At 46.4% G+C, this 15985-nt stretch overlaps 1 protein-coding gene across 1 annotated transcript in view; it reads left to right on the plus strand.

Annotated features, from left to right (window-relative positions):
- The window catches only part of ccser1 (coiled-coil serine-rich protein 1), a 1211351-nt gene that overhangs the window by 257698 nt on the left and 937668 nt on the right, over positions 1-15985 (plus strand). The window contains 3 exon segments of the mRNA XM_038792749.1: positions 3119-3138; positions 3140-3176; positions 3179-3230. Coding sequence (XP_038648677.1) covers positions 3119-3138; positions 3140-3176; positions 3179-3230 — 109 coding nt within the window.

Genomic DNA, 15985 nt, shown 5'->3' on the forward strand with positions numbered 1-15985 from the left:
TACGCTGTTTGAGATAAACTAGCCCAGTACTAATCATGTTGGCAGCTTTAGATAGTGTACTTAACCCTTCCAATTCCTAAAATCCTGCTGTAACAAATTTAATTCCTTTGTTGTCAATGCAGGCAGCAAGATCTAGCTGAAGTGCATGCGACACTTTGGGCTGAATTTTACAGCACCCTCGTCGGGTATGTTTTCGGTGGTTTGGAGGGGGGGCGGAGGAATATGTTGGGTGGCTATCCCACTCCCTTTCTGCTACCACTGTGCTGACCCCCATTAAACACTAGGAGGGCGGGTACCAAAATCAACAGCTCAGCTATCATATTTAAATGAATAATTCAAGATCAGTTTGGTTTGTTAGCCGAATATTGACCAGGATAATACGTTGCCCATGCACGTTTGGTGCAGGCTTGGTGCAGGCTGCCCCATTGGGGATGGGCAGGCTGCTTTTTTGTGATCTCAATGAAAAATTGCCGCAAGAAGAATGTAGGGGGTGCCCTTTATGCATCCCCCCCCCCCCCCCCCCTCCTCCGTCCCCAAAAAGTGACAGTTCCTCTTCCTTCCTCAGCCTCCAAAACGCAGCTCTCCCCACCTCCCTCTCCCGCCTCCCCAGATTCTCTGATCCCTCCCCACCCTGAAAACCCAGGACTTGTCTTTCTGTGAAAGCCATCGCTCTCCTTCATGTTCTTCCTTGTAGTCCCGGCAGTGTCCACCACAAAGCTCTGGCGCTGCGGGAACTGCCGGCCAATCAGATTGGGTGGCTGGGAGGGGTGAGGGGGTGGTGGCGGCAGTAGTCCCACGCACAGCTGGTTTAGCACACTCCAAGCATGTTATTGCTGTGGGGCAGGCTTCTTTACTGCGTGTCAGCTGCTGGCCAACTTTTCTTCTGGGGGAGCGAGCGGTTCGCATCCCCCTCTGCCCTGTAATAAAATGTGTTCATGCTGCACTGCTAATCTCGTGCACAGAGTGACGGGCCTGTTCTGTCGTTCAATTTTGGGGGTAATGGGCTCTGGCAAAGGGTAGATTATCGTTTTCAATTCCAGCAAGACCACATGGTTTTTTTCCTTTATTGAGTCCAGACCAAGAAGCTAGATTTTCTTTTACAACCATCCATCAGTGTTTTCTCGCAGGTAAAGGGTCCACAAAACATTTGCCACTAGTGTCGAGCAGGATTGAGCTTTCATTGAATCATCCAATGTACAGTGCAGAAGGAGGCCATTCAGCCCATCGAGTCTGCAATGGCTATTGGAAAGAGCACCCTACTTAAGCCTATGCCTCCACCCTATTCCCGTAACCCAGTAACCCCACCTAACCTTTTTGGACACTTAAGGGTAATTTATCACGGCCAATTTACTCAACCTGCACATCTTTGGACTGTGGGAGGAAACCGGAGCACCCGGAGGAAACGCACGCGGACATGGGGAGAACGTGCAGACGCCACACAGATAGCGACCCAAGCCAGGAATCGAACCTGGGACCTTGGAGCTGTGAAACAACTGTGCTAACCACTGTGCTACCGTGCTGCCTATTTCTGGAGCAGTCTCACTCTCCTGTTAACCGTTTTTGTCATTGTTGCTGACTGTCCAACCAGCAGATAATCAAGCAGTCCAGCTGAACAATTGTGCCAGAAGGAGTCTGGATCATTTGCGAGCAATGTTGTGTGCGATCCATCACAACCCTCTTTTCTGGCAGATTTACTGGCTTGGTCTTCTCAACACCGAGACTGAAGCACCACTTTGCATTCACTGTTTTTAATTAGAGTGGAGTTGACCTTGTGACCACACTTTGCTATGTTTTATAATGCGCTAGTGCCTGTTTTCATAATAGCGTTATGGTTCATGCACAGTATCATTTTAATAATTATTATAAAAATCATTGTACTCTGAATAATTATGACATGGTGCTGGCTGGTGACTACTTTTTTGAAATGCAGTAGACGTAGGTTGTAATACGAATTAAGGGAAAATAACAGGGAGCGAGAGACCTTTTAGATATTGCAGGTTGTTCAAGGCTCGCTTGATATCTATAATGCAACAGTGGAAAAAATTGGCTCCTGTGCGGATTTCACCTTCAAAGTAATTACTAGGAGGGAAGACTTGCTGCTCAGAAGTATTATGACTTTAGAACGTGGTTCTTTGTGGAGTGGCTTTTATTTGCATATGCAAATTCTCATTTTGTATGCATTACGCACCTTACTTTACAACAATATAACGCATTTGCTACGATCCCAGATGATGCAATTGGACGGGAAGATCCCAGAATGCAGCCATGGCTCAAAAGACCGTAACTTTCCTTTTGTTTAAGGCAACGTGAGGAACAGAACCACAAGACCGCAAATCGGTCTGACGGGGGGGGGGGCATGGTATGTGGTTTTCCCTCCCGACAAGCCACAGGAATGGGACATGGTGCTGGGAACAGCTGACGCTGACGACTCGGAGTTGTGAAATGTTGCATAGCTAGTGGATCTCGGGTGAACACCATGTTATTTTTTTTTTCGAGAAACGGGATTGTGGCTTTCAGAGCGTTTTGGAATTTTGAATAAGGGATCCTCAACATGTTCAACATTCATTTACTACCCCTTTAGTTTAACAATTACACACAGGTTTTACGATTAGCAGAGATTATGAAGTACATCTTAAGCTACAGCCGTCTCATCAACACACAGTCCCTTGTAAGCAGACAAGATGACTGTGGTCAGGCACACCGCTCTCTGAGCCCAAGTGAAGTTCTGTGGATGTCTCCTCAAAATCATCCTGAATGATTCTTATACCATGAGCAACCTTGTCTCACTCAACTCCAGCTTCCACGCGAGTGATTTCAAATTCCCCTTTCTAAAGCAACACTTTCATACCTTCTTTTAAATTATGCTTTCCCTCTGCTGCTTCCATCAAGGTTTTTGCTTTCAGGTTTTACATCTCTCCCTTCAGGATTCCTTTGTCTCAGAGGCTTTTACACAAAATTACCTTTATTTCCGAGCAGCATGCTTGAAACAGAAAATGCTGGGAATGCACACCGAGTAATCAGCACACAAAAGAGACAGAGTGAACGATTTGTGCGACCCCTTCCTCAAGTTCTCTTTGTCTGACGAAAAATAATTACTGACGCTTCAATTATCTTTCAGTGTGCCACGAGGACTCCACCCCACTCCATCAAATCGTGTGTGGAGATTCTACACGTACCGCTGAACTCAAGATGAAGTTTGAAGGAACCAAGGTCCCAGAAACTCCAAAAGAGTGAGTTACAGTTCACACGGTGTATCGCTTGTTCTAATTTACTTGCATTGCCTCTGGTTACTTTAATTAATCTCATAGACTACAGGGTTATTCGGCCATGAATGAGGTATGTTTATGATAATGCTAATATGGGATATAACCAAGCTGGGTCTATGTTTGGTAACAGCTAACCAGAAATGTACTGTGTTCATTTATCCCATACTTAAGGTTGCCTACCTCAAAACGGACAATAGTCTGCAAGTTTTACATGGTCTAAAATATAGCTCAGACACCATACACCCATTGAGGCATGGCACTCAATAAACAGAATCCACACCATGAACTCCAGAGACAAGTATTATATCAATAGAATTCCACAGAATGTGCAGGCACAGGAATAAGCCAGTTGGTCCATGGAAGTATTATGCTCCACACAAGCATTCTCCCAACGTACTTCATCTAACCCTATCAGAAGAACCTTCTTCTATTCCTAAACAATTCATCTGATTTGGTTGTGTTGGTTATTTGAGGCTTTAATGTTGGTCAACTTACCTGCTGCTATTCAAATAGTCATGGGATATCCTGTGTGCAGGTGAACAGGCAGGTGGAATCTTTGTTTAATGTCTCATCTGAAAGGTGCCACCATTTACAGTGCAGAAATCCCTCAGCCCTGCATTGGAGTGTCAGCTGGTCTATGTAGAAAAATCCCTGGAAGCGCAGGCCTGAACCTATGACCTTCTGATTTGCTGGCAAGAATGCCAATCGTTGCCTGAAGAATTTAGCTCGAAAGCGCATGTTGTGGTGAATTTTATGGAGGCTCAGATAAGAATCTGTTGTAAAAAGGTAAGGTCTCCATAATCCCAGATGACCATTGGCAGCTTTCCCCTTTGAAGGGGAGAGCTGACTGTGGTGATTTAATCAGACCTCAGACAAGGGCAAGGTTCAGAAGGCGGGGCCTTCATGGAGTATCCTCAGCTGGTCCGGGAATGAACCCGTGCTGGTTGCCCTCGCTCGGCATCACGAACCAGCTGTCTAGCCAACTGAGCTGAAGCGAGGCCCATGTCATTTTACTGCAAGAACAATTTAGATCGTTCGATTCCCTCGTATTTCCAAGTAGCCCTGCTAATGCTTTTCCTTTGACTGTTGATCCAATTCCCTTCTGGAAGTCACGATTGAATCTCCCTCTACCACATTTCAGGTTCGGATCCACTCGTTGCAAAAAAAAACAGATTTCCGTCATGTCACTTTTGGTTCTTTTGTCGACCATCTTGAATCCATGTCCTCTGGTTCTCGACCCTTCTGCCAATGGGGATGGTTTCTCGCTATTTAATGTGTCTGGACCCCCTCATCATTTTGAGCAGCTCTACCAAATCTCCTCTCGACTTTCCCTTCTCCAAAGCGAATGACCCCAGCTTCTCAAATCCATCCATTTAACTGAAGCACATGTCTTCTGATCAAAACAAATATTGAGAAAATGACCCAGGAAATTAACAAGCTGGTGGTTGCATTTTGGGATAAAGTCACTTGTTTGCATTTGACTAGAATTCTGCCAATAGCAGTGATGCTTCACTGAAGGAAGGTGGGTAGTACTAATTTGAGGGCAGAATCTGTACGAATGGTTGTGAAAACAAATCTGTAGCAAAACAAAGAAAAAACAGAGCTGCACCAGATGGTGATCATGCCGAGAAAAAAAAAACATTTCAAATTAGTTACATTACCAAGAAAATAGCTGTCAGCTGCTTTAGTTGTCTTCCAGGAACAAATTAGTTCACTTCCTAGTTATTTTCCAATTGGTGCGCATAGATTTGAATTAGCAACACTTAAGACACAATTATCATTGATTTAGAAATTATGCAGCTCGTGCCCTTAAGCATTCGTCTGCTGCGTTTTTTTTTAAATGTGGAAAAACGTTGACAAAACAAATTCCCCCAGAAATTGGAATGATCTTCAGAATATCCCACATGGCAGGCTGGTTGGAAAAGTGGGACTCATGGGATGCAGGGGAGGGTGCCAGGCTGGAATCCAAAATTGGCTCAGTGACAGGGAACGAAGGGGAACGGTCGATGGATGTTTTTGCAAATGGAAAAGGTTCCTGGTGCTGTTCCACAGGGCTCAGTCGTGGGGCCATTGCAGTTTGTTGTGTGCGTTAATGATTGACACTTCAGCCTGAGAGGCACGATTGACAGATTTGCAGATGACACAAATGTGCTGGTGTAGTTGATAGTGAGGAGGATAGCTCTTGACTCCAATTTGTCACTATGAATGGTTTGTTCGAATGGGTGAGAAGTGACAAATTGAATTCAATCCGGTAAAGTGTGAGGTGATGCATTTTGGGCACAGCAAACAAAGCACGGGAAAGCTCAATGAATGGGATGATATTGAGAGGGGCTGAGGACGTGAGAGACCTCAGAGTGCGTATCCGCAGGTCCTTGAAAGTGGCTGGACAGGTGTCCAAGGTGGTCAAAGAAAGCATATGTAATGCTTTTCTTTATTGGGTGAGATATTGAACACAAAAGCAGGAATGTAATGATCGAACTGTTTGAAACGGTGGTTAGGCCACAGCTGGACTGTTGTGTGCAACTTGGCACCCAGAGTAAACAGGAAGGACATAATTGCTCTGGAGAAAGCGCAGAGGAGATTTATAAGAATGTTGCATAATACAGTACCTCAGGTCTTGTGCACTGTAATATCCCTCTGTTTACCTTATTCATTCCTTCAGGAACCCAATTCAGTTTTTGTGTTACGCAATAAAAACAGGCAACACTGAAAATACTCAGCAGGTCAGGCAGCATCGATGATCCTACATGGGAATCTGTTCTGTGTGCGACGCAACTGGTTCACTCACTTTTAAAAACAGTTTGTTCTGCATGTTGGTGGAAGTGTCAGGCTTTGGTGGGAGAGTTGCACTCGATGAGACAATCGAGTCTCGCTGATTTTGTTTGATTGCACTTTTCCACAGGAATCATGCAACCACAGATGAGGTTTGGTGGTGATATTATTGTCAGTTTTTCTTTGAAATGTTTTCACATTCAGCTCAGGAAGCCGTTGGTAACGCTCTTTTGTTGGACACCCAGCTCTGATTGCTGTTGTAGCTACAGTATTTATACGGCTAGCCCAGTTGGCTTTCTGGTCAGTATTAACCGCCAGGATGTTGATGGCGGGAGAATCTGTGATGGTAATGCCATTGAACGTCCATGGAGGAGGAGGCGGTGGGTATACGTTGAAAACACCTCATCACTCACCATTCCTAGATGAACTAAAAATAATTATATCTGAAGGACAATGCACTGTATCGATGTGAAATAAGCCACTGGCCCTAATTAAACATTGAACATGCAAAGCTGGATCATTGTGGAAAAGGCATCAGGATTGTGGGTTTAATTTGATGCTGAAGGTGCAATTGTGTATAATTAGAGCGGCAGGAGTTATTTGTTCAGTCTATTTAGAAGCATCCTTCATGACTGTTCTGGAAGCAGCATTCATTTATCTGTTGTGTTTTACTCGAGATTGACAATATCAGCTGTTCTCTGCTGGCTCAGAATGCATACTGTGTTGATGTGTTTTAGTTAAGGGGTTACACTGGGGGAGGTCAATACTGCTCGTTCCATCTCTCACTGCTACATCCATGCAGTCCCACTTTTACCTCCCTCGCCCCCCTTTCCCTCACACTCGCCAGAAAGAACAACAAGGACAAACATGGAAACACAGTCAATTCAGGAACACTGGGCAAGAATTATTTTCAGAGCCCTTGGCACAGAAAGGGCCATTACCTGACAGATGCACATCACCAGAATATTACCTTGTGGTCTGTCCTTTTTACAAGCTTTTTCCAGTGTATGTTTGCATGGTAGCCCAGTACAATTTAAAGTCTCCTTTTTGCATTTGGTTGTAATTAATTACTTTTGCTTCTCGCCCTTTGTAAAATTCAACATGCTCGCTTTGCAGTCTGCTCCCTCTGACCCGAGTGTAACATGACTGCCCTAGAGCAACAATGATTAAAAAATCGATTGCGTTGCATTTTGCAAGCAAACAACCTGGTTACAATATTCCAAGGCACACACTTACCAATGTGACAATTGCAATGACTAACCGAATATAAAATTCAGACCCCATATACTTAATAAGATTATTGAAAGGCTTTTTGAGTTAATTTCACCTTTCGAGGAGGGTAAATTGTTGAATTCTCACTGCTTGCACTGTGGGAGGTAAAATGTCAGTGTTACTTGTGGTGATGTGCATCACTGTAAATACACAAGGGGTTAATGTAAATACACTGCGACTAAGTAAACACTAGAGGGCGAGAACCAGAGACATCATGACATGCAGGCCATACAGCTAATGAACACATAGAATAGGACACGACCAATGGGCAGTCAAGACACCCAGAGGTGACACTACACAAGGGGCATTACACAACCCATATAAAAGGACAGGGCCCCACATGCTCTGTCTCTTTTCCACATGCGACAGTTAGAGAGAAAGACAGGGGCAGATCAGAAGCATCACACCACCACATGGCTTAGAGAAGACTGGTTAGTTAGACTGAGTTACTATAGCAAGATTAGCAGGAGAGTCAAACTCATAGAGAACTGTGCTAATGGTTCAATAAATCACATTGAATTTACTTCAAAGTCTGGAGTATCTTTTGGTCAAAGCTGCATCGAGTTGCAGCCTGTGTATCCCAGAGTACCAAACCCCAAATTACTGGTGTTGGGGTCACATATTTAGGTGCTGTAACAAACAACTGGCCATGGTTTGCCTTTTGGGTCATCATTTTGAAATCCCCGCATTGGCAACTCTACATCAAATGGACACGGAATTACACTGTGGTTTTGCTGAAATGGTGCACTGCAGTTGACTTTGTCATCCTTCACAGCCCTGGCAATGTAGTTCACAAGGTGATGAGGTGAGGACTGCACGTTTAGGATTTCAATGTAAGGGACTGAATAGGGAAAAGAAACAATTTATTCCTGATCAAGACTGTATTTTTGAAACTAAAATTCACGGTGTCTCTTTTCAAATCAAAGATATTTGGGAGCAAGTCAGTCAGTTTGTTTTATGTTGAGTTGTTCAAGGAAAGGACAAAGCGGTCCACCTGTTTTTGAACATATATTAATTTGATTCATTTTACAAAGGCTAGTCCGGCAAAATTTTGACACTAGCATGATGTACCCATTTGTACTTTGCATGAATTGGTTTGTAACTAATCGATAATTATAACAGCTTCTAAATTTACTCCCCAGTTTTCACATATTCTTAACACATTGCAAATAAAGAAGGAAATTGTCACTTTACTTGGCACTGATTACAGTAACACCAGTGGTCAGTTTGTGTGTGGCATTGCTGGTGGAAATGTCTGGTCATCAATTAGCATAGCTGTGGGAACATGAAGGGGGGAATGAAGGTAAGTGGTTGCAACTGCAGAACAAGTTGGAGGAAACTGAAGAAAAGGCCAGGCACACTTCTTCTTAAATTACATCAGCAAAGCCTAACTTGGTATAGACAGATGTGAATAGTTTGTTCAAATTGAGCAATACCTGCTAATTACTACTTGAATTGCAGGCAACGACAATGGGCGGGATTCTCCGGTATCTGTCAGGCAGGCAGTACCGGCGCCAAAGAGCGGCATGAGCACTCCGGCGTTGGGCCGCCCGGAAGGTGTGGAATCGTCCGCACCTTCGGGGGCTAGGCCGGCGCTGGAGTGATTGGCGCCACGCCAACAGTGTCGAAGGGCCTCCGCAGGCCAGCGTGAGTCGGTGCATGTGCAGGAGTGCCAGCGTGTTCCCAGAACCGCTGGCGTGATTTCTGCGCACGCGCAGGGCGTTTCTTCTCCACGCCGGCCATGGGGGAGCTTTACAGAGGCCAGCGGGGAGGGAAAGGGTGCCCCACAGCACAGGCCCGCCCGCAGATCGGTGGGCCCCAATCGTGGGCCAGGCCACCATGCCCCCCCCCCCCCCCCGGGCCATATCCCACCACGCCCCCCCCCTGGGGACTGCGCAGACCACCCGCAGAGCCAGGTCCTGCCGGTAAGAACCTTGTGTAATTCACACCGGCGCGACTGGCCGAAAAGGGTGGCCGCTCGGCCCATCGCGGAGCACAGAATCGGGGGGGGGGGGGGGGGGGCGGGGCTGCCAATGGCCCCCGACTGGCGCGGTGCAATTCCCGCCCCTACCAAAAACCGGCACTGAGGAATTCAGCACAGCCGGCGTCACGGAGGCGGGGAGGGATTCACGCCCCTCCCCCCCCCACCCCCCCACCCCCCCCCCCCCCCCCCCCCCCCCCCCCCCCGGCGATTCTCTGGCCCGGCGGGGGGATATCGGAGAATTCCTCCCAATATTTTTCCTTATGTTATTTCCATTTTGAAAATTTAAGATATTATTCACAAATTTAAGCCCCCCCCTCACCTTACAACCAATGACGTACATTTTAACTGTCTTCTATTACGATCCCGCACCAGACGTCAACATTTGCTAGGTTACTGGACTGGTTTGTAAAACTTGCAGAAGTTTCTGTTGAATTCACAACTTCCAGAGAACTCTCACTCAATTACCTGTTAGAGAAATAGTACGGACTTGGCTCCTCAAATTAATTATGTCACCCCTCCCATTCAACTCGAGGCCCATTATGTAAATGGTTAAATTTAAACATAATGGGTGCGATTCAACAGTCTCTTCACACCTAACCTGGTCACGCAATGAGGCTGATGTATCACTCAAGAGTCCTGTCGCATGATTCTCAATGCTTGAGACGTATCGCGAGATTCTACCGAACCTCATGAGATTTTGTGACCTGGATATCGCTCCCGCTGTGTGCCTGGGTGACAGTGCCAGGGTGGCACGAGCAAGGGTCCAGGCCTGAGGGGGTCATACACATGACAGGATTGATGAGGGGCGTTTGAAGGGTGGCAGGTGAAGGAAGGGTATGAAGGAGCCTGATAAATGTTGGGGAGGATGAAGGGTGGGGGCCCTCAGCGACTCCAAAGCAAGTCTCCTCACTTCGAGAGGGAGGAGGGTGGTGGGTAATGCCCTTGTGGGGGTGGGGGGTGGTGGGGACTTCAAGATCGGCATCCCGATCTCTGAGGAGCAGTCTCACCAGCGAGTTCAGCTCCCCAATATTGAGAATATTTCTAAGTGTGGGCTAGACCGGGTAGAAACTTCCCAAGGTGCAAAATCGTGAATTAAGTGTGGTTCAATAGTGACTAAGTGTGGATCTATCCCAAAACAACCGGCGGTAAACATCATGCCAAACTCGCCCAAAATGACACTTACAATTTTGTTTTGTTGAATCGGGTACATTGTCTTTAGTTGCCTACTCCCAGGAATCAGAACAAAACCCCATTTGGCTTTTCCTCGTAAATAGAAGCATGGCCTGAAATAATGATGATCTCACTTTTCCGACATCTCAATTGCACCTTCTGCTGCCACAGTCTTTCTTTAAACCAGGATTTTCAAAGAATATTACTGCAGCAGCTATATACATACCCTAAACCAGCCTTTTAAAACCATTAATGCGCCAGATACATATAATATATACGCCAATTTCTTACATTTCTCACACTTCGCTATTGTGATATAAGCAAAGTGGTTGACAATGTTGTCCTCAAATTGCAATATGAGAATCACCACATGTTGTTTTAGGAGAGGGATAAATATGGATTAGGATCCTGGGAAGAGCTTCATTCTTGCTTCTCGAGTCACGCATTGGGATCACCTTTACATCCACTTGAGACGGCAGACAATGCCTCAGATTTACAGCTCCTCTGAAAAGTTGCATCTCCAACAGCACAGCACTCCTTCGGGACCATGCTGTGCGTGTGGCAATCTGGATTGTGTATGCAAGTCTCCGAGGGTGAACCCCTGGCTTTCTGATTTACCGATGAGAATACTGCCAGCTGGTGGTTTGTACCCCTGTTATCCTTCCAGCAGATAAAGCCGAACTCTGTGGGGTCACCTTGATTATGCTGTAATGATTGATGAATGCAAATTGGCTTCAATTCACTTTTCAGCAATCAATTGTTAACACTTGCCTGGACCTTATTAAAGCTGTTGAAATGTCTTCTATTCAGCTCCTTTGGGGTGTGGCGGGGGGGAGGGGGGGGGGGATTTGTGTATTTTCAATGAACACCATATTCCTCTCAACTCCCCATTTCCCCACATGTAACTGACCTTTCACACATTGGTGAGAAATTAGTCGATGCTCTGAACACTTATCAATGAAGCTTTGAACCTTCGGAATGCATCATTCGATCATGTATATGATTGCTTTTCAATTTCTTCCTCTTTAACTTTCTCCAAAAAGTGCTCTTATTCACACAACTTTGCCGGGGTTCTCCAGGCCCAGGCATTCACCCCTTCATAGGGAGCTAAAACGGCGCCGGAGTGCTGTGCGCTGCTCCGGCACTGACAGCCGAGCGCCTCGGCCGGCACGGGCAATATGTGTGCCACGGCTGTCTCTGCGCCGGCCCTCGGGCAATATGGCGGAGCCCGACAGGGGCCCGGCGCGGAGGAACCCTCCGGAATGAGCCCGCTCGCCGATTGGTTGCCCCCGATTGCGGGCCTGGCCACAATGGAGGCCCCCCCCCCCCCCCCCCCCCCCCGGAGTCAGATTCCCCTACCAGGACGGCCCCCGCAGCCAGAACGCCAAGTTCCCGAGAGGTGGAACCGTATGTAAATCCCGTCGGCGGAACTCAGCCCGTCAAGTGCGGAGAATCGGCGGTGGGGGGGGGGGGGGGGGCGCTTTAAACGGCCCCCAACCCGCGGCGCGACGACCACGCCGGCACAATTGCCGCTGAGAATCGTCAACCTGGCGTTGGAGCAGCGTGGCGGGATTCGTGTGCCCAAAGAGGGATCGGAGAATCCCGCCCTTGTTTTTAAGCATCATCACTAGATTTAATCCTGACATTTAAACAATACCAAATCATAATAAACTTTAATAATATATATTTAGTGGACATTAATGTAAAAAGTACAAAAAGGAGTATTGGGAGCACTATAATCAATAACTCTCTGTGCCTCAAGGGCAGTTAAGGAATACTCATTATGTGATTTAAATTTTTCCAAAGTCAGACAGCATGACTATTACATCCTGGCTATAGTTCTTGACCAATATGAGAGTATTTATTATGGAAAAAGTAACAGTAAGCATCAATATACTTCCTTTAGATTTTTTTAAGTATGTGTGTGCAGTAATGACCAAGCCAGGCACCAGCTAAATGGAGCTCTCTCAGCGCTCCGCTGAATTCTGTCAGGGGGGGCAGTCTACAGTGATGTGAGTCATCAATTGGGGTGCACCACAGCTCTGGTCTGGACACCCTCAGAGGCCCCACATGTGCTAATCATAGAATTTGGAATTTACAGTGCAGAAGGAGGCCATTCAGCCCATCAAGTCTGCACCGGCTCTTTTTTGAAAGAGCACCCTACCAAAGCCCACACCTCCACCCATAACCCAGTAACCCCACCAACCACTTAGGGCAATTTTGGACACTAAGGGCAATTTATCATGGCCAATCCACCTAACCTGCACATCTTTGGACCATGGGAGGAAACCGGATCACCCGGAGGAAACCCACGCACACACGGGGAGAACGTGCAGACTCCGCACAGACAGTGACCCAAGCCGGGAATCGAACCTGGGACCCTGGAGCTGTGAAGCAATTGTGCTAACCACCATGCTACCATGCTGCCCTTTAAATTGTACCATCTGCCATGCTTGGATTTGAACCCTTGGCCCCCAAATCTTTCGCTGGGTCAATGGATTACTAGTTCAGTGACAATACCACTGTACCACTGCCTCCCCATGTTAACCCCATGCTGCACAATGGCCTGGGCCACTGCAGAAATGGTTGAGGAGCGCCCAGTGAGTGACAGGTTGAAGCCGGTTAGGCGGGCTGTGGGATCTGTGGTGAGGAACTGGTTTTTACTCGTGGCCTGTTGTTTCCATTCCTGCCACCGTAGGGCCTCTGCTGTTAATCTTTGGCCCGGTGGTCTTAGCCATACTGGCTGGTGGGATGTGAGTCAAGCCGCAGGTGGATTGGTAACGACCTTGTGAAGCGTCAATCTTGGGCTGATGTCAACCTACCTCTCCTTATGAGAGGTAAATTGTTGGGTAAATTGGGCATTCTGAATTCTCCCTCTCTGTACCTGAACCGGCGCCGGAGTGTGGCGACTAGGGGATGTTCACAATAACAGTGTTTTGTAAGCCTACTTGTGACACTAATAAAGATTATTATTGGATTATTATCGGGGAGACGTCATGTTGTTCAGGACTGGGAGCCAGGGGAGTTGATCTGATCGGAGGGTATCCGAGATGATATGCATTGTTGTGTTGGGCTGGGTACCTACAAGACTGGCATGAGATAAATTGTACCATACTGGGGCACTTTCCTTTGATACAACTGGGAGTTTTGAGAGTTTGGAGAAGGCCAAATAAAAGATTACATAACAAAGGCCAATAGATTTTTGATAGTTAAGGTTATCAAGAAGGAGTTAGATACAGCTCTTGGGACGAAAGGTATCAAAGGAACTCGGGGTGGGGGAAGCGGAAACAGGTTACTGAGTTGGATGATCAGCCATGATCATGATGAATGGCAGAACAGGCTCGAAAGGCCGAATGGCCTCCTCCTCCTAGTTTCGATGTTTCTATCAAGGCACATTCAGGCAATGCAGACAAATGGGAATAATGAGATACAACTTACTCATGATCGAACTGAATGGTGGAATAGGCTCCAGGGTCTCCATGTTCCTAAAGCTTGATTGAGGTTTACCAGAAGGTTGAAAGTTGTGCTCCGAGTTTCCTCTTGCCTAATTATTATTATAGGCCTGATAGTCCTCTCAACGCAAGAGAAATAGAATCTGTACAGTGCTGACGAAGGTCATTTGACCCTTCAAACCTACACTGACTCTCTGGAACAGTCCACTCCCCTACCCCATCTCCGTAACCACACCTAACCTGCACACCTTTGGACTGTGAGAGGAAACCAGAGCACCCGGAGGAAACCCACGCAGACATGGGGAGAACGTACAAACCCTACTCAGTCATCCAAGGCTGGAATTAAACCCTGGTCCCTGGCGGTGCAAGGCAGCAGTGCTAACCACTGTGCCACCGTGCTGCCTCACAGTGATGAACTACCAATAATCATGTCTGCAAGTTTCAGCCTGATGTGATTTGTCACAATGCACTCTCATTCGTGAAAAAATATGGTGGGTGCTGCCTAGTGGTTTCATGTATGTATTTGACAAAAGTCGAGACACACAGATCGGAGAGGTAGGGGAGTGGGCTGTTCCAGAGAGTAAGTGTAGGTTCAAAGGGTCAAATGCCCTCTTTTATTTTGTGTCTGCTGGTGGCCACTGGACATGAATGTGGGGCATCGCAGTTAGGTGAGCAAAATCAGACTGGGTTCGGCATCTGCTTGCTACTGAGCAAGTTCAGCTAGAAGCATATGCTTAGTGGATGAGAAAGAATTCTTCAAATCGTGAAGAAGAAATGAATGGGCAGAAATGAAAAAACAAAACAAAGGACTTTCGATGTCCCAGTTGAATTTCTGAAATTCCTCCTTCAAGCATGTAATGTTCTCTGTATGCGCGGATGACGAGGTCTTTGTCGCTGAAGTGCTCAGAGAACATACAACTTTGTAAGTGAACAAAACTGTTTATTAATTGTTTCCATAATGTAAGATTGCAGTTGGATATTATGGCTAAATACAAATAACTATGATTAATTCTTATTAATCACTGTCAACTCAGGAGCTGCTCGATATGTCGATGCGCGTCTGTGCTTGTTGCCCAGATTCTTTGTGCTGTTGTCCAAGAGATTACATCCATTTTCTATCTTCTAGTAACCTACTCCTGACACCACGCCACCTGTGGATGGATGCTAGAATCTCAGTCTATGCATGCGGCACCTATCCGAACTTGCAGTTCGGTTATCAAATTATAAAGAAATGATATTCTACATATCATTACAGAGCACTAATGAATTTACAGTTAGGTTTGGACTGACCACTGCATTGCTTTTTCCTCCGCCAGCAAGGATGTAAATGTAACCCTGGTGAAACGTTTTTTAATCTGCCAGTCTTGGGTCCCACTAACTGTTCATATTTGTTCATAACCTGTCTTGTGTTTGACAGGTAAAACCTTGGGGAAACAGGGATCCTGAAGGCACATCTCCTTACGAGACAGTTGGCACTGCATTAGGGTGTTAAGGTCAAAGAATGAGCACTCTCCATATTGAGCTCCCATCTTGTGACTACTAGACAAGACCAGCGCCCAACCACGGCACATTAAGGATATCTCACTAATGGTCAATTAAACAGGGAGAAAACAGGGAGAAAATAGAAAATAGAAGATAACACAAATGTGCAGCAAAACCAATAAGCATACCTCAATGTCCCAATTCTGCTCATTAACTTAAAGCAGATTCCAAAACTACTTTGTGTAGTCTTCAGTGAAACGGAAATAATCAACTTCGCCGTCCCGCCATTATTTTTTCTGTTTGGTATTTTTTATTGGTAGATTCTTCTGGCTTTTCCAAAAATAAATCAGTGTTGAGAAATAGATTAAAAAAACAGGGAGACATCCTCTTCTTTATTGGTTCATGGAATGTGGATGGCGCTGACAAAACCAACATTTGTTGCACATCCCTAATCCAGGGCGACACGGTGGAACAGTGGTTAGCACTGTTGCCTGCCGGCGCCAAGGACCGGGGTTCAATCCCGGCACCGGGTCACTGTCCGTGTGGAGTTTGCACGTTCTCTCCGTGTCTGCATGGGTCTCACCCCC

This window comes from Scyliorhinus canicula, chromosome 3 (genome assembly GCF_902713615.1).
Source record: "Scyliorhinus canicula chromosome 3, sScyCan1.1, whole genome shotgun sequence".
In the NCBI taxonomy this organism is placed as follows: domain Eukaryota; kingdom Metazoa; phylum Chordata; class Chondrichthyes; order Carcharhiniformes; family Scyliorhinidae; genus Scyliorhinus; species Scyliorhinus canicula.